Source organism: Manis pentadactyla, chromosome 3 (assembly GCF_030020395.1).
Source record: "Manis pentadactyla isolate mManPen7 chromosome 3, mManPen7.hap1, whole genome shotgun sequence".
Taxonomy (NCBI): Eukaryota; Metazoa; Chordata; class Mammalia; order Pholidota; family Manidae; genus Manis; species Manis pentadactyla.
This window is the reverse complement of record NC_080021.1, coordinates 31777959-31800540: the sequence shown is the minus strand read 5'-3', so window position 1 is coordinate 31800540 and position 22582 is coordinate 31777959. Positions and strand designations below refer to the sequence as shown.

At 38.7% G+C, this 22582-nt stretch overlaps 1 protein-coding gene across 11 annotated transcripts in view; it reads right to left on the bottom strand.

Moving 5' to 3' along the window:
- Positions 1 to 22582, bottom strand: part of SYBU (syntabulin) — a 108098-nt gene that overhangs the window by 40346 nt on the left and 45170 nt on the right. For all 11 annotated transcript variants that reach the window (XM_057497821.1, XM_057497819.1, XM_057497822.1 and 8 more), the window contains one exon: positions 5632 to 5829. In XM_057497821.1, coding sequence (XP_057353804.1) covers positions 5632 to 5829 — 198 coding nt within the window. The remainder of the gene's footprint in view (positions 1 to 5631; positions 5830 to 22582) is intronic.

The following is a 22582-nucleotide window of genomic DNA, read 5'->3' as shown; positions in this document are numbered from 1 at the left end:
GCATAGGGTTATAAAGAGGTGGTATGAAGAGCTGAACCTAGTATGCTGGATTCTAGAGTCTGGTGGTACAAAGTACGTCTTCCCCTACCCCCACAGCATGCACTTTATTTCCCAAGACAGGAAAAGTTGGGTAACCTGGGAAGAAACTGTGTGAGTCTGAGCTCTCCTCTCTTAGGCAGCTCAAGTTATTCAAAGAATGGCCTCTCCTGGGAGAGTTGTTTAGCTCTCCTTTATTTCACAGAAGCAACTTAGAAATGAAAGAAATGCTTGTGATCAGCTCAGGAACATCTGTTGGCTCTCAGCTGTGTGCAAAAGAGTCTCTATCTACTAAGGGAACCAGCGTCTGACGAATCACTAACCTAGTTGGTGACTTCTGAGTTTTCTAGCAAATGCCTCTGAATGTGAGAAATAGTCTTTTAAAAGTAAACAAGCCTCTCTTATTGTTGCAAGGTTATTATAGTTTATCTGTCCAGGTGTCCAATTTCGATAGCCTGGGTGGTATCAGATGACAAGAAAATACTAAAACTTAGTTTGAATGCTGATGGAATACGTGACATCTTTCAAATGCAGATTTCAACATTTCAGATTCTAAATGTGGATTTCTTTTAAATTATAGTGACCCTAGCCCTTTGCTCTTTATCTATTTATTTAATCAGCAGATGTTTTTTTTTCCCTTTCACTTTTCCAGTTATGTGTTTAAGCTGTGTAGTTGTTTCCCTGGCTTTCCAGCAAGCCTTGTGCAGAAAGGAGTCAGCACTTCCATGTGTGAAACAGTGACCCTGGGTCTTTTTCTTCCTTGGATTAAGCTATTCCCCACGTAGTGAATCAAGCATTAAAGGAGGCCCAGGGATGTCACGTAATGTCCTAGAGTAGTCATCCAATTAGGCCTTTCTTTTCTGGGTAAAAAAAAAAAATCTCATCTGAAAACTGACTGCACACTAAGTCTAGGAGGAGCACCCAGGAGAAGAGACATAACCCACACAGGTGCCTCAGAGCTCGCAGTTAGAACGCCTTCATTCCTCTCCTTTCAATCTGTACTACAGGGTAGGTTTATCATACAGCATTCGGCCTTCAATTATAAGCTCCCTAAAAGCAAGGATGACTGAGTTTTTCTTCGCCTATCTTTCTGATGGTCCACCCACACTAAACAATTCCTTGCACAAAGTGTGCACTCTTTTTTCTCATTTAAACATTTATCAGACACCTACCTTATAGCAGACACTGTATTAGACTCTAGAGATTCACTCTTGAATGCATGCTGAATTGACTTGTAAAAAAACATGAAAACACAAAGCCCACATGCAACTGGACTGTAGGGATGTGTTCATTTGCTCTTTGGTAGCAATTTCTAATTAAACCCGCATAGGCATGAAGTGGTAGAAGCCAAAATGACAGAAGGCTCACTGCCTCCAAGAAGTTCCAGAACGAGGCCCGCCTGGAGGAAGGAAGGGTTTTTGCACTGCGTGCGCCATGCCAACTAGAAGGGTGCAGGCTTGCTCAGCTCGCCTTTCTAAGACTGCCTTCCCAGAATCTTGGGACATATTCCCCTTCTCCTGTGACAGATCCTCAGCAAACATTATTAGTTCTTTATCTTAATGACCAAAGGGGCATTTCAATGACTCCTTTTTGAGGTGAATAGCAGTTTTCCAGAATCTAGAACAATGGACCTAAAATTAAATGGGCTTGGGTTATTTAATGTTAAAAGAGTCCTGGAGCATTGGCATAAGAGACACTAATTGCTTGCTATTTTAATAAATTGGTATTGGTTCTGAGTTGATTTATTTTAAAAAAGTGGAGCACGCATCAAGAGCTGAAGATCATTTTGGGCTGAGGAGAGATGGTCACTTGGGTTTATGCAGGAGGCAGAACAGTTTAACCTGAGAGCAGTATCTTCTCGTGGTTTAACAGATTATGCCTGCATTTTATAAATTTTGGAGTCATCCAGGGGCCTCATTTCCAGGATTTCCTCTCTTCATATTTAGGAGACTGACAGTTTTATTCTGTTGAAAGTTCAGAGAACTATAGGTCACGGTGCAGATTTTTCTAAATACAAAGAGCTTACTGTACAGAATTGAGTCCTATTAAAAAGCTTGAGCAATATTTTCAGTAATGACCTTAGGAATTTTAGGCAACTAAGGATAAACTTTAAGGATCCCTCTGACATTGGTTAAATGCAATTAAATAAAAAGATTATAAGGTAAAGACTGCTTAGGTGATGTGTATGCCTATGAGCAATGAAGTCAGAAGAGGTTGACAAAAGTGGCATGTCAGGCTCTGCCTCTGGGCAAGGGTCATTAAACTAGGGCTCATAAGTCCTAATAAAGGAGACCCAGGAGACCTCAGAAATAGTATGCAATATTTTGTACATACCGATATCTTTCTGGATATGGGTCCATGGCTGTCATGATTCTCAAAGGATCCATGAATCAAAATAGTATGAAGAAGAACCAACCAACCATCCATCCACTATTCCTCCCTCCCTCCCTCCCTCCCTCCCTCCCAGAGTCCTTCTCTCCCTCCCTCCTGTCCTCCCTCCTTTCCTTCCTCCCTCCTAGCCTCCTTCTCTCCTTCCCTCCCTCCCTCCCTTCCTCTCTTCCTTTCTTCCTTCCTCCCTGCCCTTTTTTTTGGTCTGCATTTTCCTCACCTTAGGCCTTAAACATTCTCAGAAAGACAAATGACTGATTTTAGCAAGTGAATACCTGTTGCAGTACTGTGGATTTGCTAGTGTGAATTCTGCACATACATACAGGGTTTCAAGTCTTATGTCAACATATGATTATTCTTATAATTATTGCAACAAGGAAGGGCAGTGATAATCTTACATCCCATTTAATCTTAGTTTGCACCACACTTGTCTCCTGTTTCACAGTTTCCTTGTATTGTCACCATTGTAAACTGTTTTTGGAATGAAGTGAGCAGGGGGTACATAACAGAAACAAACTAACTTCAGGTTGCATTCAAAACCTACAAGACCTTCACAATGAAATCCACTTTTACTTTGCAATCCATGAAGCTGACATTCTTTCCTGCACCATTTTATCTTCTCAGTCCCAGAGCCCACCTTTGCTGTTGAGGTCAACAAATGTTGATTGAGCCCCCAATGTGCACTGGACCCTGTGTGCTAGAAATACAAAAGGAGGATGACAGGGCTCCTGCTCTTAAACTGACATCCCATACATTAGAGAAGCTGATGCTATTGGTGATTACTCTCAGGTTAAAAGGAAATTGAGAACATTTTTCCAAAGAAAACATACAAATGGCCAATCAACACACTCTCATCATCATTAACCATCAGGGAAATATAAACCAAAAGCACAATATAATACCCACTTCGTGCCCATGCCCAGTGGAATGGCCATGATAAAAAATAACAACAACTGTTGACAAGGATGTGGAGCAACTGGAACCCATATATATCGCTGGTGGCTGAGTAAAGCAGTGCAGCCACTTGGAAAAATGGCTTGGTGGCCCCTCAAAGAGTTAAGCACAGAGTTACCATTTGACACAGCAATTTCATTCCTAGGTATATGCTCAAGGGAACTGAAAGCGTGTTCACACAAAGACTTGTACATGAATGTTCATACTGCTACTCTTCTTAATAGCCCCAAAGTAGAAATAATCCAAGCACCCACCAAACGTGAATTGGTAAATAAAATGTGGCCTATCACCCTGGAAGACAAGATGTTACCAAGAGGGGAGTCTGGGGGTAGTGCTGGTGAGGGGGACATGGGAACTCTCTGTACTCACTGTTCGAGTCTTCTATAAACCTAAAGTTGCCAAAACAATATGTTGCTCTATTTAAAGATATTGTAGCTACACATAATGGAATATTACTGAGCTATAAAAAAGAGTGAGGTACTAGCATATGCTGCATTGATGAACTTCAAAAACGTCACTCTAAATGAAAGAAGCCAAACACAAAAGGCCACATATTGATGATTCCATTATATGAGATGTCCATACAGGCAGATCCACACAGGCAGAGAGCAGGTTAGTGGTTGCCTGGGACTCGGGGAAAGGGAGAGAGGAGCATGGCTGCTAATGGGTATGGGGTTTCTTTTCAAGGGTCATAAAAATGTTCTGGACTTAGATAGTAATGATGTTTGCACAACCTTTCGAATATACTAATAACCACTCAACTGTGTGCTCTGAAAGGGTAAGTTAAATGGCATATGAATTATATCTTAGTTTAAAAAGGAGAGCAATTGAGCTGGGAGAGGAAAGGAGGCAGTTCTCGCCCTTGGGTACACAAGGTAGTAGTTTTATTTCTTGATTATAATTACATGACATTCTTTTATTTAACTTATTGTTTCTGTCTTAATGATTGAGGGTACGCAACACCATTTTAGAATACTTATCTTTCTCTTCTATGTGCTGTCTTCCCCGTGGTGTATCATACCTTTTCTTTTTTATATTATTCCAAAGTGAAGGACCACTATTAACAAATTCATCATGACTAGCATTTATCAGGAGCCTAGGAAAGAGGGGATTTCTTTCTTACACAATTGACGTTTTGCTCTCAGACTAAATGACATTCTCTGGTTGACTGAAAGTAAGAAGAATAATCCATTAAGATACGCTGTGCACATCAATTATTCAGTTATTCAGGGAGAACAAAAGCAGACAGAGAAGGAAGAGGACACAGGACCAAGCCTTGACTCAATTGAAATAAAACCATCTATAGCTCCTTGCACAATAATGGCATCACCAAACAAAAATTTGAAGACAAATGAAAGAAAATGAGGACTCATAGAAGCCATTCCTCTGTCTTTTCAGGCTCAGAGATATATGTAGCCTAACTGTGGGTCTCAGAGAAAATAATGCAATATAGAAGTTGTCTCCATAACAATGCTCAGGTCCTTTTACTTTAAAGTTGTGATTTTAGTTTTACTAAAACTGTATTTGTTCATATACTTCATTTATTTCTGAGATATAAAATATGTATTTATCTTTTATTCTGAGGTTTGACCTTTTCTGATGTTTCTAACACCTCATCCTTTGCAATAATCATCCCCATTACATCTCATAGCATTTAATATATTATAATTATTGAACATTTATATGTAATGCATACATACATGTAACATCAGTCATATTTAAATCTTTAAAGGCAAATAAAATAACCAGGTTAGCAAGTGTGCCTAGCCCTATAGAGTTGCATCAAGATAACCTATTCTTGTGACTGTAATGGGGTGTGTGGAAGGGACTTGATAATAGGGCGGGATGCAGTAAACATAATGTTGCTCATGTGAAACATTCATAAGATTGTATACCAGTGATACCTTATTTTAAAAAAAAATAACCTGTTCTTTTCATACTGTGTGGGCATTTTAGATGGTACCAAGTAATTCTTAGTATAATTTATCCTAGAATTAATCATATGCTTTAAATGTCTATTAGACCACCTGGCTTGCATTTCTTCAACTTTGCTCCTTTTTTATGTCTTTACAATGCACACGTCATTATACTCACTCAATTATTAACAACCAGTACAGACAATATTCCACTTCCTGCTTCATTCCTTTAAAAAAAGGAAAGACGGTTCTGGGTACAGCCTTTGTGTTCAATGCCCTGATATAATCACTCTAGTCATATTGGTTGGAAAAAAACATGAAGAGTAAGTGCACTTACCTGGTTTCACAAGGCCTGACTTTTGTTCTTTCTTATATCGAGCTGACTGGATGCCTCCTTCACCAACCATTCCAATTGTGCATTTCTTTCTGGTAAAGCCTTCATCACTTCCAGGGCAAAAGCCAACAGGGCTGTTTCCAGTATCTGAGGGTGTCTTCACTGGCGACACTGACTGGCTACTAGGACAGCCTGTGTCATCTGGAAGACAAAAATCACTAAGTGCTTAATGAGGAGGAGACCAGTGATGGCAAAGAGAAGCCAGGCTGGGAGCCAGGCCCACCCACTCCCACGCATACACACGGTCTCGGCCTATGAGGCCCCAGGTTAGCTCCCATGGATGGCTCTCCTTTTATTGTCCTTCTTTTGACCAATAGTTAACTAAGAAAATATCAACTATCATAAAACAACTCTTAAGGCAAACCTTAAAGCTTTTTGGGTCACAGATATTTCTGTAACATTCTCGTTGGTTAGACTGTTTTAACACTTAAGATATATAAGTATATTTAGGTCATAACTGTTCATAGATTTTTGATGGAATTATTAATAAAAAGCACCACAGCAAGTGCTGTTTGTGTTAGGAAAAAAGTTATGTGAATATTATTGACCACACCCAGTTTTTGATCACTTAGCCCATCAATTTGTTAAAAGAGTTTGATATTTGACAGATAAGATGTCTGACTTTAGGAGTTCAAGGAAGCAGAGAAGCGTGATCCTGTTTTACTATCATATACAACCAAGACATGTATCAATCAGATATTTTGCTGTCTGGGGCATAATGGTAAAATGAAAATGATATTCAAGTTAGAAACATTCCCTTAACTTCAAGTTATAGATGATTAACATAGTCATTACTGTAAGTTAATGTGCATGATATGTAGTGGCCTTTGTAGATGCTTACTGAGCAAACAGGACCCATACTACTGACACTAACAAATCCTTTCCATGTTTATTAGATATTTATGATGGTTGGTTAATTCATTTATATTCTGATGAGAAGAACTGTATGGGAATTTAAAGCATATTAATACTATTTAAAAGTATGTCTTCTCGAAATAATCAATTATTTAGTAATGAAAATTTACTAAATAATTCTTCGTTATAAGGAAATATTTTGAATGTCAGAGTTACCTTAGTAAATAGTAAGACCAAAAAAGGAATAAAGACATTTAGTAGTAATAACTTCTAGAACTATTACATTTTTATGAATATTACCTTTAGTATTTTACACTACTACAATAATCTGCCAGATGTCAAAGCCTATCTTATAATTCCATAATTTTAATAAAGGCAGAAACAGAACTAACCATGAATAAAATGTACAGGTTGCCTGAATTAAGATGACTAGAATCCATCTAAAAAAGTTGCTATGGCTTTATATTGGGCCTTGATTTCAATTTTTATTATGAAATACCCCAGTTGATGGAACAAAGTGAACCTGGCACTGGTAAGATGATTTATTTCTCTTAATAGCTATCTTTGACTTTTGGACATACCACTATAGATGTAGGACCTCAATGGTCCATTTCTGGAAGTGAATGGTTTAATGGAAGTGAACAGAAGAGTGCACTGCTCATGCCTGCTGTCTTTGCTGCTCTTTTTTTTTTTTTTTGAGAGGGCATCTCTCATATTTATTGATCAAATGGTTGTTAACAACAATAAAATTCTGTATAGGGGACTCAATGTACAGTCATTAATCAACCCCAAGCCTATTTCTCAACAGTCTCCAATCTTCTGAAGCATAACAAACAAGTTCTTACATGGTGAACAAGTTCTTACATAGTGAATAAGTTCTTACATGGTGAACAGTGCAAGGGCAGTCATATCACAGAAACTTCCGGTTTTGATCACCCATCATGAACTATAAACAATCAAGTCAGATATGATTATTCGTTTGATTTTTATACTTGATTTATATGTGAATCCCACATTTCTCCCTTATTATTATTATTATTATTTTTAATAAAATGCTGAAGTGGTAGGTAGATGCAAGATAAAGGTAGAAACATAATTTAGTGTTGTAAGAGGACAAATGTAGATGATCAGGTCTGTGCCTATAGACTAAGTATTAATCCAAGCTAGACAAGGGCAACAGAACATCCATGGGTGCAGAAGATTTCTCTCAAAACAGGGGGGGTGAGGTTCTAAGCCTCACCTCTGTTGATCCCCAATTTCTCTCCTGATGGCCCCCCTGCGACTGTGCCTGTCTTAGGTTGTTCCTCCCTTGAGGAATCTTACCCGTCTCTGGCTAACCAGTCATCTTCCGGGGCCATACAGGGAAATGTAAAGTTGGTAAGTGAGAGAGAAGCAATATTGTTTGAAAAGGTTAGCTTTTTACTTCTCTGCAGATTTATGCCCTGTGGCTTCTATGCCCAGCATTTGTCTTGAGGTATCTTTACCACTTGGAAGAATTATGATACTCGGTAATTTTCGATATGAGGCACGAATTCTACTAAAGGGTTGTAATTAGGGAGGAAGAAGAAAAGCTATAGAAGTAGCAGACGGAAGAAAACATGGGAAGATTGATTATTTCTTTGACATATCTTCTTGTAGAGTAACATAAGCATGTATAGGTTTTAAACTACTAATTAAATTGTGCACAACATTAACATAATAGGAATACAGCTACATAACAAAAGCAGACCTACAATTACCAGCCTAGGGAACCTAACTAGGCATTTGTGAAAACTTATCAATGATATGATGGATATTGTCTAACTGAATTTGAATAGTTTGAGAAAAATCAGACAAATTAAAACAACACATTTCTGGGAACTGTTCACATCCCATATGTTCTTTTAACAGTAGATAGTCTATAGTGCTGCTCTTTTAAATGTGCAGTGTTCATCCTGAACTCCTGAAGAAACTTTGGCTCTGAATTACAGAGTGATGAGGACCCCTCTTGGCTGCAACTCCTCAGCTACTGCACCACTTACTGTCTCTGCCTTTCTCTTCCATTTGTGTGTCTCATGCTTCAACCCAAAGATGTCCAAAGAGCTCCTCTCTAAAGGTGCAAAGCTGCTAATTACTCAGAGATTCTGGCTCAACAGGCCCTCACAATGCCTCAGGACAGCCTTGTTCTTGATTCCTATCACAAAGCAGATAAAACCAAACAAATGAGGTCTAACCATTCAAAAGTACCTATTGCCTTTAAAATTGTTTCCTTCTGAGTCAATTCCATAAATTACTTCTTTTGAAGGAGAGAGGTCCAAATAAATAAAAACCCATGCTTCAGATTCTTACCTTAAAAAGTAATTTTTCTTGAAAACTCTTGGACTCAAAGGGACAAAATTAAACAATTTCCATTATTGAGAAATGCTATCAAAATTATAATTTAAATAAACAGAAAACAAATGTGTTTTGTTTGGTTCTATTATCAGTTTGCCAGAGTGAAATAAGAAGCAAATGTATACACTATGTGTTCAGTACTAGTGATGTTGAAGTGTTAGGGTCTGGTTAAAAACTGTGAACTGAAATCATTTAAAATGGCGGCAGTTTAGGGAAGGCAGTAACAATTTTTCACCTAGAATGTGTCATGCTTCACCTGTCATGAATATTTACAGCTAGTATCTTCAGGGCCAGGGATTGAGAAGATGAATACCTAAATGAATGTTTAACTTTAGATGCCTTGCACAGCATTTGAATCACTATACTACATAAACTAGTGTTCACTCAACATCTCTTAAGTGTCTAGTATCATGCTTCTATACCAGGGTGTGTGTTAAACAAATATGTATCAAGTCTTGGCAGTGAACCAGCCCACAGACATTACACCCAGCCCCCACTCTGAGGGAGTTTATGAATAAGCAAAAGTAGGTGAGTAAGTATCACTTACAATGCACAGTTCCTCTAAGCTGGCAAGCCTGTTGAGGCAAACCCATGCCCCAGAAAATCTGTGAGGTACCAGAGAAGTTCAGGAAATTGGCCTGTCTTGCCTAATTAGACCAACACTAACACAGGAACCTAGTTTGGAAAGGGTAGGGCCTTTGATTTTCCTGCTAGAGAGAACATTCTTTAAGTCATGCAAAGTAAGGCCTGAGTAAAGGCGGCAGAGCTTCATGTTACAGATTTATGATGATCTGCACTTTCTTCTGTCCAGCACTGAAGACGGGATTATTTTCCAACAAGTCTTATTTAGGATCCCTTCTCCCTCCCCACCCTCTTCTCTCTTCTTCTTCCACCTCCTTAACTTCACAGCCACAGTTGAAAGCAGAACACAACTCCAGATGCAGACAATTCTCCTTCAAATTATATTTAAAATATTTGAGTTCACATATACTCCACAATTCTAAGAACAGTGAGGACAAGTTGGTGTTTCTCGTTTGTTCATATCTCATCTTACATTGAGCCAAACTACATGTGGATCAGGCACATATTTAAGAGATTTATTTATCAAACCTGCTTCAGTTAAACCCTTTGAGTGTGCTTCTGTTCCCTGCTGTTCCCTTTAAATCTATGGATTAAAAATCAATGGATTTAATTCTAGTGCTGAATTTGTCCTGTGGAATCCGGAGATCCCTAAATCCAATATTTACAATTAGAGCTTTTATTAGTTGCATTAGTATAAATAAATTATTAATGAAAAAAGTTCCTAATATGACACCATGAGGAAACTGTTTCTGGAGAAGAAATGGCAGAAATCCTGAATAATCTACCCAAAAGGTGTGGGGTGTTTCAAATTTCCAGAATGTCTGAGAAAAGTAAGAACATATCAGTCTAGTTTTAGCACAAGGGAAGCTTTGCTTGCAAGGCTGTAGGAAGAACATGTAGAAAAGTGTCAGTCTATTGAAGAGTTTTTCCTTTAAAACACACACACAAGCACATACACATACACAACAGCTCTTACATACAGAGTTTTACATTTCTTTTCCTATTAATCATGTTAAGTACAACTTCATTAAAATAAAGCATACAACAGGACCACATTCCTTGTTTTATACAGTGTGATCCATTTGAATATACAGCACGATTTCCTTCTGGGGTCAACAATTTTAAATCCCACTTACATGGGCCCAGATGGTCCCTGATGGAATTCAAATAGAAGTAACTTTCATCAAGGCCACATCTAAATGATCACTATGTACAGTGAAGGAGACTAGTTTACATGTCCTCCTTGATTTATATTAATGAATAGGTTATTTAGTTGTTGATGTGTTCATTTGCTTTGAATCTGTCAACACACAGGATGAGGAATAATACAAAGAATACTCACAGATCCAGGAACACCCAGAAGCTGTGGTCTATCTAAAGTGCTGTAAGAAACACACCTACTAACTTGTTTCCAAATTGATGTTAAGGGGAAAAATATTTCAGATTTATAAAGACATATGGAAGAAACAGGCATCTGTTATAATTCAGTAGTCTGGACATTATTTAAAAAATTGTTTTTTAAATCTATTTTTCCTCTCTCTTTACATTATAAGCTCTTTGAGAATATGGGGTGTAGTTAATAATTGTTCAATTGCAATTCTGGAAAAAGAGTGTGTAAGTCTCTTTAAAGTAGTTTTATCTTATTTTGAGGGCATTAAAGGAACTTGCTTAATTAAGGGGCATTTTCTGTTGAGATTGCTAAAATTTTAACTGAATTTTTAAAGCTATAGAAGTAATAATTCTTAATGCAGAAGCTCTAGAGTGCAGTTGAGTACAAAGAAGCCAAGAAAAAAATTGAGATAATATTTTTCTATAATTTTACTACCAGAAAAAAAATACTTAACAATTTGGTATATTTCTTATTGATATTTTTCATACATATGGTTTACTTGGTTGCTTGCTTTTGTGAAAATTTCAACTTATATTATACTGTTTCATTACTCTGTTATTGAAAATTTCTCCCTGGAACTTGGTTGGCTAGAAAGACAGAAGCTATTAAAGATTAGTAGGAGACAACACAATGGTGCCTCCCAAATGGCCAAAGATGGAAAAATTTTAGCATCGAAAAAATAAATGAAACTGACTGATAACCACTGGATATATATATAAAAAATCTGAGTTCATGACAATAATTTTAAAAAAACTAAAGAGAGAAAGAAAGAGGCCTTACATTCCAGAGAATCCCAACCCACTGGAAATCATTGGAAGTGACCCAGGGACCATTTTTTATATTAAAATTTGGCAATTACAAGGCAAAAAGAATTAGCATATATTCTGATTATAAAAACAGTTCCTATACAAACTATATTTAGTATAATTGAAATCTCTCATTAATATTGGAAAGCTCTACCTTACAGAAATATTTTGGTTAATGAAAATAGATGGGATGAGAGGAATAGAAAGTTACTATCTTAAAATTATTTCTAATGATATGATAATATAATTAATGATAAAATTATTTCTAATGGTATAAGGCAACAAACATAATGGAGAAACCATTAGACAATGGCTGACAGAGAATTTACAGTTCAGGGATCAGGTCTTACTCATTTGTACCCACTGAATATCCTCAGCACCACCAACAGTGGGACAGCAAACATCTGGTGCCTTCTGATGGGATGCAGGATGAAGCACACAGCTTTCCCCATGAAGCTTTCTTGCCACTAAAAATTGCCCCTGAATCGAATCAAGCTTTGAAGTTAATGTCCACCTTATAAAATACACAGAACATAATAGTGAGCTAAGTCAGGGGTTGGCAAAATACAGCCTGAAGGCCAAATCCTGTTTGCTGCCTGCTTTTGTAAATAAAGTGTTACTGGAACACAGCCGTACCCAAACCTTTCCATATTGTTTATTGTGGCTTTTAAGCTACGATGGCAGATTTGAGTGAATGCAACAGGAATCACTTGGCTAGCAAAGTTGTAAATACTTACTATCTGGTCCATTACAGAAAAAGTCTGTTGGTGTCTGGATTAATTGATACCTTGAGAAAGCAAACATACACTTTTGATTCAATTGGGGCTATTTCAGTGTTCTCTACCATACCAAAGAATTGCATTAATTTCATTAGTAATGAAAATGGCACTATGATGATATAAGACGATACCCATTTTTTTTAAGACATGCGCACTGAGGTATTTAGTAGACATAAAATAACATGATGTGCGGAGATTTGCTTTAAAATGCTTCAGCAAAGTAAAAAAGAAAGAAAAAAGGAATAGACTATGATAATATCTTGATATTAATCTAGATAAAGTGGGTAAGTAACATACTTGGGTTCACTGTAGCATTCTCTGCTTTTGAGTATATTTTAAAGTTTCAAAATATTTTATTTAATTTCTTGAGAACATTATTTAAAATGAGTAACTATTTAAAATAGATATAAACAGTTTTTAAAAATCAATTCCTTCTTACAGGATATTTTAGGTTGTTTCCAATTTTCTCACTATTACTGAAATTGCAGTAATAACACATTTAACAAATAAATCCTTGGCCAAATTTCTGATTACCTCATACAATGTATTTCTCAAAGTGGAATTTTTAAGCCTTCCAAAAAATTTGAGACAACTTTTTTTTATATTATTATTCTATAAGAGTATCCCACTTATTAAATTTCTGTGCAGTATTTGCATTTTTGCCAAGTTAATAATGAAAAATAGATTTTTGATGTTTTAGTTTGCATGTAATTCATTATCAGTAAGTGTAACGTCTTTCATATGTTATTACCTTTTTTACTTATTATATGGATTGCTTATACCCTTTGACAGTTTTTCTATTAAGGTGTTAAGGATTGCATACTGATATGTAAGAATTCCTTATACATGAAAGGCATTAGTCCACTGTCATATTTCACCGAATTTGTGGGTTGCTTTTAATATGCAGTGCATTCAACATTCAAACATTTTCTATTTCCAGTTTAGCAAATCTCTCCATATTTTCCTTTGTGATTTCTTCTAATGATTTACTGCTTAGGATGCCCTTCTTTACTTCAAGATTAACTAAATATTTACCTATAATTTCTTCTAGCTTTTTATAGTTTCACTTTTCTTTTAAATTAAATCTATCTGGGATTCATTTTAAAATGCAGTTTGAGGTTAGATGCATAACTTGTTATTATGTTAATTTTTAGAAAATCTATCCTTTCCTTATTACTTTGCAATGCTTTTTAGGAGAAATTCTGAAAGCAAAGGAACTTTTTTGTAAAGTGAAAAAAAAAATATATATATATATATGTACACACACATACATTTCGACCCATTTTAAAATATATATATTTTATATATATGTATATTATTTTTTGCAAAGTGAAAAAATATATATATATATACACACATACATCTTAGACCCATTTTAAAACAGGATTGTCCAAATAATGTATATTTAACTTTAGTTTAATATCAAGAAATTATATAATACACACATATTGTATAATTGTATCATGTAATTATATATTTCTTGATATTTATATAATTTCTTTTTATTTAATTGAAGTGCCTACCAATGCCATCAAACACATTTGGTGGCACTTATGATGACCAAGTCCTTATTTCCACCTTCTTAACCAGTTACATACAAGAATAAAACACTAGGTTCTAAAGATTACAAATAAAATATTTCTTCAAAGTCCAAGAAACATCTCTAAGACTTCTGGTTCAATTTTGAATTTAGATCTACAAGCTCTTTTGTTTTCCAAAATGCTGAACTAAAAAATTCCAGAAGACATACTTAAAAATAACATCAGGCAGAGTAAAATGTGGTTTTGTGCCTTAATGTCTTGAAACATACAGTTATGGTCTAAATGCTATTCAATGTTCATATGTTCAGTTGCATAATTTGGAGGAAAAATCATTGCAATTTTAAGGAAACATTACTTTAATCTGTATAGAAATCTGTTTGATTCTCATGAATGACAGAAGTGTTTACAGATTACTCTTCCATTCAGCATATATTGAGTATCTACTATATACGAGACACTGCAATAAGTGTTATTATTCTTGTTGCTTCAGACACTTACATCTTTGAAGACAGTGTGATGGAGACAGATTAAAATGTCACAGTTTAAACTTACGGTTAACCTGAACCCTATGAAATTCTTACCATAAACTGTTCAAATGCACTGAAAGAATGTAGGTGAGGTAAGGAAAGCAACATTTATTAAGTAGTTACCATGTAACAACAACACTAATTTTTACCATATACTTTTAATAATATTTTATAGATGGGAACACTGAGGCTCAGAGAGGTTAAGAATTTCAGAGTCACACAGCTGCTAAGTAATTGACTCAACATTTGAACTCAGATTTGTCGAACTCTAAGGTTCTTTTTTTCTCACTGCCACAAGCTAGCAATTTTCCAAATTTTTCTACCTATGTTTGTTCCAAGAGGAAACAGCAGCAACTCTGGGAATGTTTAAATTAAGAACAGACAAAGGAAGCTGTTAGAAAGAAGCATCCCATAATAAACAGACCACAGAAATTCGAGGCTACAGACTCTAATTGTTTCCAGTTTTCCAATATTTTTGCTTCAACACAGTAACCGTATAATGTGTAAAGCTTGCCACTCAGATAATTTTGCATTCTAGGATTTCAATAGCAAAATTTAAACTTCTATTCCTTTGCCTAATTTTAGCATCTTTGGAGTGAGAATTCACAAGTCACAGGCTTTACGGTAATTTTGCTTCAGTATTATACAATGTGACACTACCCAATAGCTTTGAAGTGTAAGAACCTCATTAATTTATCCATCCATCCATCCTGTCCACAAATAATTCCTGATTTCCTATTGTGTGCTAGGTACTCTTCTAGATATTAGGGGTATATTGAGGAGTAAGATCTTTGTCTTCAAGGGGTTCACATTCTGTGGTGGTTAGAGACAGTTAAGAAACAAGTAAAAAAAATACAAGGAGAAGGTATTTTGATTGTGATGTATAGTTAATGAAACCAACTGGGTAATATTATACAGACTAGCCAGATGGGAGGTGGGAAAGGACATGATGAGATAGGTCGTCATGGAAGGCCCTGTGTGAGCTGAGACAAAACATCAATCATGAAAGGAACCAATCATGAGACAGGCAGGAAAAAGAACTCCAGACAGAGTGAACAGCAGGGAGTTTGGTGTGCAGAGGAAACGGAAAGGACACCTGAAGGCTGCTGGGGAGAGAAGGATTGATGATGAGGCTGAAGGAGGTACAAGTCCAAGCATTGGCAGGATTGTAGGCCAGGAATCCTAAATTACCTGGAGGGCAATGGAGCCATAGCATGCATCAGGCAGGAGATAATTTGGGTTTGTAGAGAACAGACTCTATTAGTGAAAACAAGTCTAGCTAATATTTATTGAGTGCCTACCAAGGCATGTTTTAATCTAATCTAATCTGATATCCTTTTGAGATAGGAGCTAATTTTACCTTGCTTTGCAGTGGGCATACAAAACTAGCACTAACATGTAAGCTACCTGCCCGAGGTCACAGACAGTAAGTGGAAGAACCATGCCATGAATCCAGCCAGGCTAACTCCAGAATCTCCTCCTTAAATACTGTGTTGTGCGGCCCTTTTAGGAATGAAAGATCCAAAGCAAATAAACATGTGTGGGGAACACTGCCATCCCGGAAATCACACATGACAGTGGTTTGACTAGGTGGGAGTGGTGAAAATTGAGGCAAGTGGATGAATCTGGGGACAGATTTTGGGAAAATAATTTGGAACATTAATTTATGAAAATGAAAAATTGGAAGGGATCAGGATGTGGTTTCGGTTTTGTGCTTAAGCACGTGGGTCTGTGGAGGTCATTTCTGAGTTGGAGAAAAGGGGTTTATGAGTGTGGAGGGGCTGAAATCAAGAATTCTGTTTTTGATATGTTAAATTTGAGGCCCAAAGTAACCATAACCTTGGAACTATCAAGTAGGCAGTTGGATCCGTGAGCCTGAAGCTCAGGGAGAGGTAAGGGAGCATCACCATCCTATAAGCAAGGGATTTAAAGATGCCCTTGGGGAGGCAGGAGAGAAGAGGGCTGAGAACCTGCGGCAGGTGACAGCATGAGGACAGGGAAGGGGCGGAGCCAACCAAGGTGTCTGAAGGGTGACTTGAAAAGCAGCAAGAACACTCACAGCAGTGGGATCACAGAAGCTGAGAAGGAAAATCTTTCCTAAGAGAGAGGCCTGCCCAGTTGTATTGAGTGCTGCTGAGAAATCAAGGAAAATGAGGGCTGATAAGAAAATGTTAGTTAGACTTAGCAGTGGCCACTCATGTGCTTGATGAGGGCAAATTATGGAGATGGAGTTTTGGAGAAGTTTTGCTGTGAAAAGCAGAAAAAAAGATGGCAGTTACAAGAAGATGAGGAGACAAAGGGAGCTTTTTTCTTTTAAAGATGCGTATCCTAGAGCGTATGTGTGTGCTCATGGCAATGAGCTGGTAAAAGTAACTCGAATGAGGCACCTCCACTAAGAGATGTAACCTGCATCTATAAAAAATGGAAGAGTAATTATTTAATGAAAGTGTCCCTGATTTCTTAGAGACAAAATAATTATTTCACACATAAACATTCCCAGGATTTCTGAGCTATCCTGGAGCCGTGAGTACCCCGCGTGAGTATCCAGCACAGGAGGACAGGAAGTAAAGGGAAGTGAGGTGAAGCAAAGTGAGGCAAGTCCCCACTGCTTCCGGGGACTGGTGCTCTTCAGAACAAGAGCCTTTACTTGGTTTTCCACCAAGACTCAAGTTGTTTGATCTGCATTAGCAGCCAGAGGAGAAGGAATTTTCAGGGAAAAATATCTTCATCCAAATAGTTAATGGAGTGTGACTAACACGTCTTTCCAGGAGTTGTGCTGAGGAGTTGCTGACGCAAACCTTAGGAAAGAGGGCGGCTCATCACTGCCCCAAGACAGGTGGAATAATCTGCCACAGCGCCAGCTCTCACTCTCTTGCTCTTTCTTTCACAGGATTATTTACGATCTTTCCAAACTAGGCATGTTACTAACCCTTCCGACCTTCCTTCTCCTTAGCAATATGAGTTTATTTGCAGTTTCTAAGCCACGCCTTTTTAAACATTCTTTTTTTTTTTTTTTTTTAAGGTTCCTTGGCAGAAAGAAATGGGCAGGAGGGGGAGGGAGAGGCAGGAGAACCGGAAGGATAGAAAAGAGAGAGAGAGACCGAGACAGTGACCAGGAAGCTATCTTGTAATCCCTAGGAAACCTCATAGCAAGGACACTCCTAAGCACTCTAAGGACCCTGAGCTACAGAGAGCTGCTGTGGCACGTAAATAGTTACCCCTTCTATTCTACTTTTTCTCACGTTGAAAGTCTGAAGATCAGGCCAACCTGGAGTGAGGGATAAAAAGGGAAGAAACTGTAGGAAAACACAATGTTCCTTACATAGTTTATGCATTGCTACATTTGGGTTTTTTCTATTTGGAAAAAAGAATTGTTTTAGATAATCTATGTCTGTTATGGTATTTGCTTTGTTTAAAAAAGGAACAAAGAAAGAAAAGAGAGAGAAATGAGGTAATACGTTTATCAACAGTCTAATTCCAGTGACACTCCTAAAATAAAATTCTGAATTTTGAAAGTTAGCCTCAGATGAAATGTCCACTCACAGAAGACTGGTTGAATAAATGAGGACCCTCTGGAGAGTGGAATACATGCTGCCATTACAGTGACCGAGGGGGCTCTGTGCTGACGAGTACAGCTACAGGCGCTGCCTGGATCGCACCTTCCCGGAGGGCAGCAGCCCTGCCCGAGCTGTCCAGCGCCTCCAGGTCAGCCTCCAAGACAGTACCTTGCCCACAACAGGTGCAAATGACCAGAAAGGATCAGAAATCAATACAGCATGATCTCACCTTGGCAAGTAGCAAAACAAAATAAACCCTATAGTTGTCATTACGTCCACTCTGACATATGTGTTTACACATTTTAATTAGTTGTGAATTTTAAAAATATAATTAACATTAAAGAAAATATAATTCTTCCAAATACCCTGGAATAAGTAGAAGGGTAGGTTAGGGTCCATGGGGTCTCAAGAATCTGAGGGTTAGGTGAATGGCTAAGAGGAATCCCATCTGCATGGCACCTACAGGAGAGATGAGAGAACAAGGACTGAGCCAGCCTGGTAAGAGAGAGGAGCCTCAGGGAGATTCACACTGAGCAGGGAAACGAAGGATGCATCTCTACAGGATGGGATGAGCCCAAGTTACCAACACTGGGTGTGCTGGGAAGCTTGCATTGGGTTCCCTAAAAAGAGGGAGCAGTCAGCCTGAAAGGACTGGCCGCTTCTGCAGCCAGACAAGTGTATGCCCAGGCAGTGGAGTGCTGAAGCCCAATCTGGTGTCTCTCTGCTCCGGCAGAAAAGAGGCAGGATTGTGTCTCCAAAGCAGGAGGCAGCCAAGCTGAGCAGGAAAGAATGTTTGGGGCAGTTACTGTGTCCAGGAGCTAGCAAAGCCTCCTTTGCATACCTGAAATGTGTCAAGTCTCCTCAAGTCACTGATGGAGACTAGGGTTCTCTCAGTGTAAAAGGCACCTGGGGGTAGGGTGGGGTGGTGACCAGTGTCAAGTTGGAGCCCTGGAAAATGTGAGTATGTGGCTTTGTGCTAAGTTCCTTCCTGACTCTAAACTGGGCTGCTGGTTTTTCTCCTGGCTTGCCAACTCCTGAGTGGAGCATTTTCAGACTTTCTTAGCAAGAGATGTCTCTTCCAGCTAGCTACCGAGCCCTGAGGTCATGCTTCTGTTATGGAGATTACTCTTCCTGACATTTAGAAATGCTGAACTCCTCAGGAAGGGAATGACTCCTTCATTTAACAAACTTATTACATTAAGTACTGGGTACTGTTCTGGTTGTTTTATTTCCCCAACTACAAAGATAGTATCCTGCTCTCAATCTATTTTAGTAAATGAATGAAAACACTTCACTTGTCCTGTCCTCATAACTATGCCTGCTACCAAATTCCAACAAATTCTTAACTGCCAAGTGTCAGGTATAGCGCAGAGAACTATACCATCCCTGCCTCGGGGAGCTCACAGTCTACTGGGGAGTCAGGTAATTAAATATGAAGCATACAGAAGGGGGCGCCTAACCTCGACTTTGAAATCTATCCTTTGGCTACCTGCCCTGACCTATACATTTATTCACATCCGGCCTTTCTTTTCTTTCTATACATGTCTTTCTTGGTCAACCCCCAGTCTTTAAGTTATCAATATTTTCACTCTCCCTCACCCCTCTATTTTTCTCCCCTCCTTCCTTCCTTCCTCTTTTGCTTTCTTCTTTCCTCCTCAGCCTAAAAGCCATATCAGAACACCTGCTATTTGATAAACACCCTGTCTTTTAACTGTAAATACAACACTTGCTTTAATCCTGTTTTCTCTTTCCCATCCCAGTTAGGCTTTTAAAGAAAGCTGTCTACATCTATTTGCCACATCCCGTTCACATCTCAGCCTGACGCAATTTGGCTTCGATGCCCACAGTTCTCTGGGACTGTTTCTGCCTAGGCTCGCTGACGCCTAGTGGTCATATTCCTGAGTGCTTTCCAGTGCCCACCTTACTTCACCCTGCCGTGGCGTCGGAACCTGCTGGCTACTTTCTTCTTGCAGCCCCTCTTTTGGGACTGGGGGCGCTGTCACTCCTGGCTCCCCTCCTTTCTCCCTGAATGCTCATTCTCAGGTGCCATGGCTTCCTTTTCTGCCTGCTCTTGCTTTATCTCAGAGTTTTAGCCATGGTCCTCTAATCTTCTTCCCCTGTACACCTCCCCTGGGCAATATCAACTCCCCTGAGTTCAGCTACCAACATCTCCAACTTCTCTTCAGAGCTCTAGACTTTTACCTTTACCTTAAATTCAACGCGGCCTAACCTGGGCTCATTAACCTCACTCATTATCCTTCTCCCCAGCCCTGCTCCTCCATTTTTGTTCATCTAGTAGAAATTCAGGTACAGTCTTTTCCTTTCACTTCTACTTGCAATGGATTGTGGCTACAATCCATCAGTCTTACATCCAGTACGTTCTGCCCCCCAGTCCTTGTACATACCCTTTTATCAGTCTTCACTTAGACTGCCATAATGGCCTTCAAACCAGGCATACAGCTCACCATCATTTCTTGTCCCTGCCCAGCCACTGTCCAATGCATAATTAGAAAGATTTTCTAAATTATAAATCTGGTCTCACCTCTTCCCTGCTGAAACCCTTCATTGGCTCTGCAAGATCTTTAGTGATTGCAATAATGGCAGTCCCTGGGCCATTATGTAGCTATATATGCCATTTGGTCCACAGAGTGAGTGAAAAGCCTGAATTTTTAAAATTCTGAATACAGTTAGAAGGGGCACGCACTGTTAGTTCTAGAGTCTCTTCTATTGTCATCTACCCAGGTGGCCTCACTCTTTACATTACTGGTGTAGATCAAGTTCTTAGCACAGATTACAAAGCCTTTCCCCTTTGGGCCCTGCCCACACCCTTCTAATCTCACATCATGCTTTTAACTCAGGTCCACTGACGCTGAGGCTCATGTTTATCCACTATGCCACACTAATTAATGTTACTTCTCTGAGTCCTTGGGCTTATGAAATGTGAGAGGCCAATTCAGATAACAAATGGAGCAACAAACTCAAATTACAAGGAAGAACTGTGCGCAGGTAAAAGGGACAGGGAAACAAAACAAGTGAGTAAATGGAGTCATGTGGGAATCACATCCAGAGATGTGTTAACCCATTTCAGTGCAGGGTTAAGGCAGGAGAGTTACTGATTTTCCCAAGTCTTGTGTTTTATTCATGTTCGTAGCCTTATCATAATTTCTGATCTTTAGTGGGCATTGAATAAATGTTTAATGGAGAGTACACTTTCATGGAGCCTTGCAAAAAGCTGAATGTCCTGCTACTCCCAAGCAACGTTTCTCTTTTTTCTATCTCTTTCAGCACACTCACTGGGTGTTCAGGGACACTGATGGTGTTTTCAGTGTACTCCAAATCATCCTAACACCAAAGGACATAAATCCAAAAGAATTAAAAGAATGGTAGTAAACCAGAAGTAGTAAATCCAGAGAGATGATTATATAAGAAAATGAAAGAGACGCTTTCACCTGACCTTTACTTTTCTACCATTTGGACACAAGTTAAACCCATTATGTAGATATAAATATTACTATTGCTAAGGCTAATGACATGGGGCTTGTAAATACAGAGTGAGAGGCTGTAATTTCCAGGAAATATGAAGGCGTCTCCCTTGCTCCATGCCATGGGTTTAAACAGCTTGTCTGGCCACTACTTCTACCGCCTTTGATCCTCCTTCATCCTGCAGTTCCACTGGGGAATACCCCTCATTTCCCTCATACAGAATCCCCAACACATGCGGGCCACAAAGCAGTGAGGCCGAGACATCAGTAGGCATAAGAATTAGCTGGAAAGCCTGTAAAATACAGAATCCCGGGCTCCCCCATGCTGAGCTAATAGGTTAGGGTGGGGCCAAGCCATCTGCATTTTAAACAAGCTTTCTCTAGGATCCCGAAGCAGACCAACACCATACTCTGAAATTGAGAAACAAGGTCATGAAGATGAGTACAGTAGAACAGAAAAGATTTTCTCAGCAAGTGCCACAGTCTGCTCTCAGGCAAGGTCCAATTCCATTCTGATCACCATTCACAGTCCCCACTGCTAAATATTTTTTTTAGTAAATGGCAAAAAATTTTGCTCTTGTCCTCCCAATGGCAATTACCACATCCTCAGAGAAACATTGCCCATGTACCCTTCATTTGTGACCTACATCATTAGGTACTTATTTCTGTGGCTGAGGCAGCTAAACACTTGGAACATATTATTCAACAGCGCCTGGGTCCCACACTCATTAAAATGACACGGAAGTCTTAGGGTCCTTCTTTTTTCTTCACAGCAGGTTGGCAGTCATTCAGTTAGCGTGTAATTTGGTATTGCAGCTTACTTCACTTTAAACAGTTCTGAATTCTGATTATTACATTCAAAGGCTTACTCTACCCAGATGCCAACTTTCCTCAACTGGAAGAAAGCATAGCAGAAATATTTCTGTTTGGCATAGAAGGGCTGGCAAATTTGTGTAGGCATTGTCATGCCCTGGCAGAGCACTAGTCAGGGTGTAATTTGCC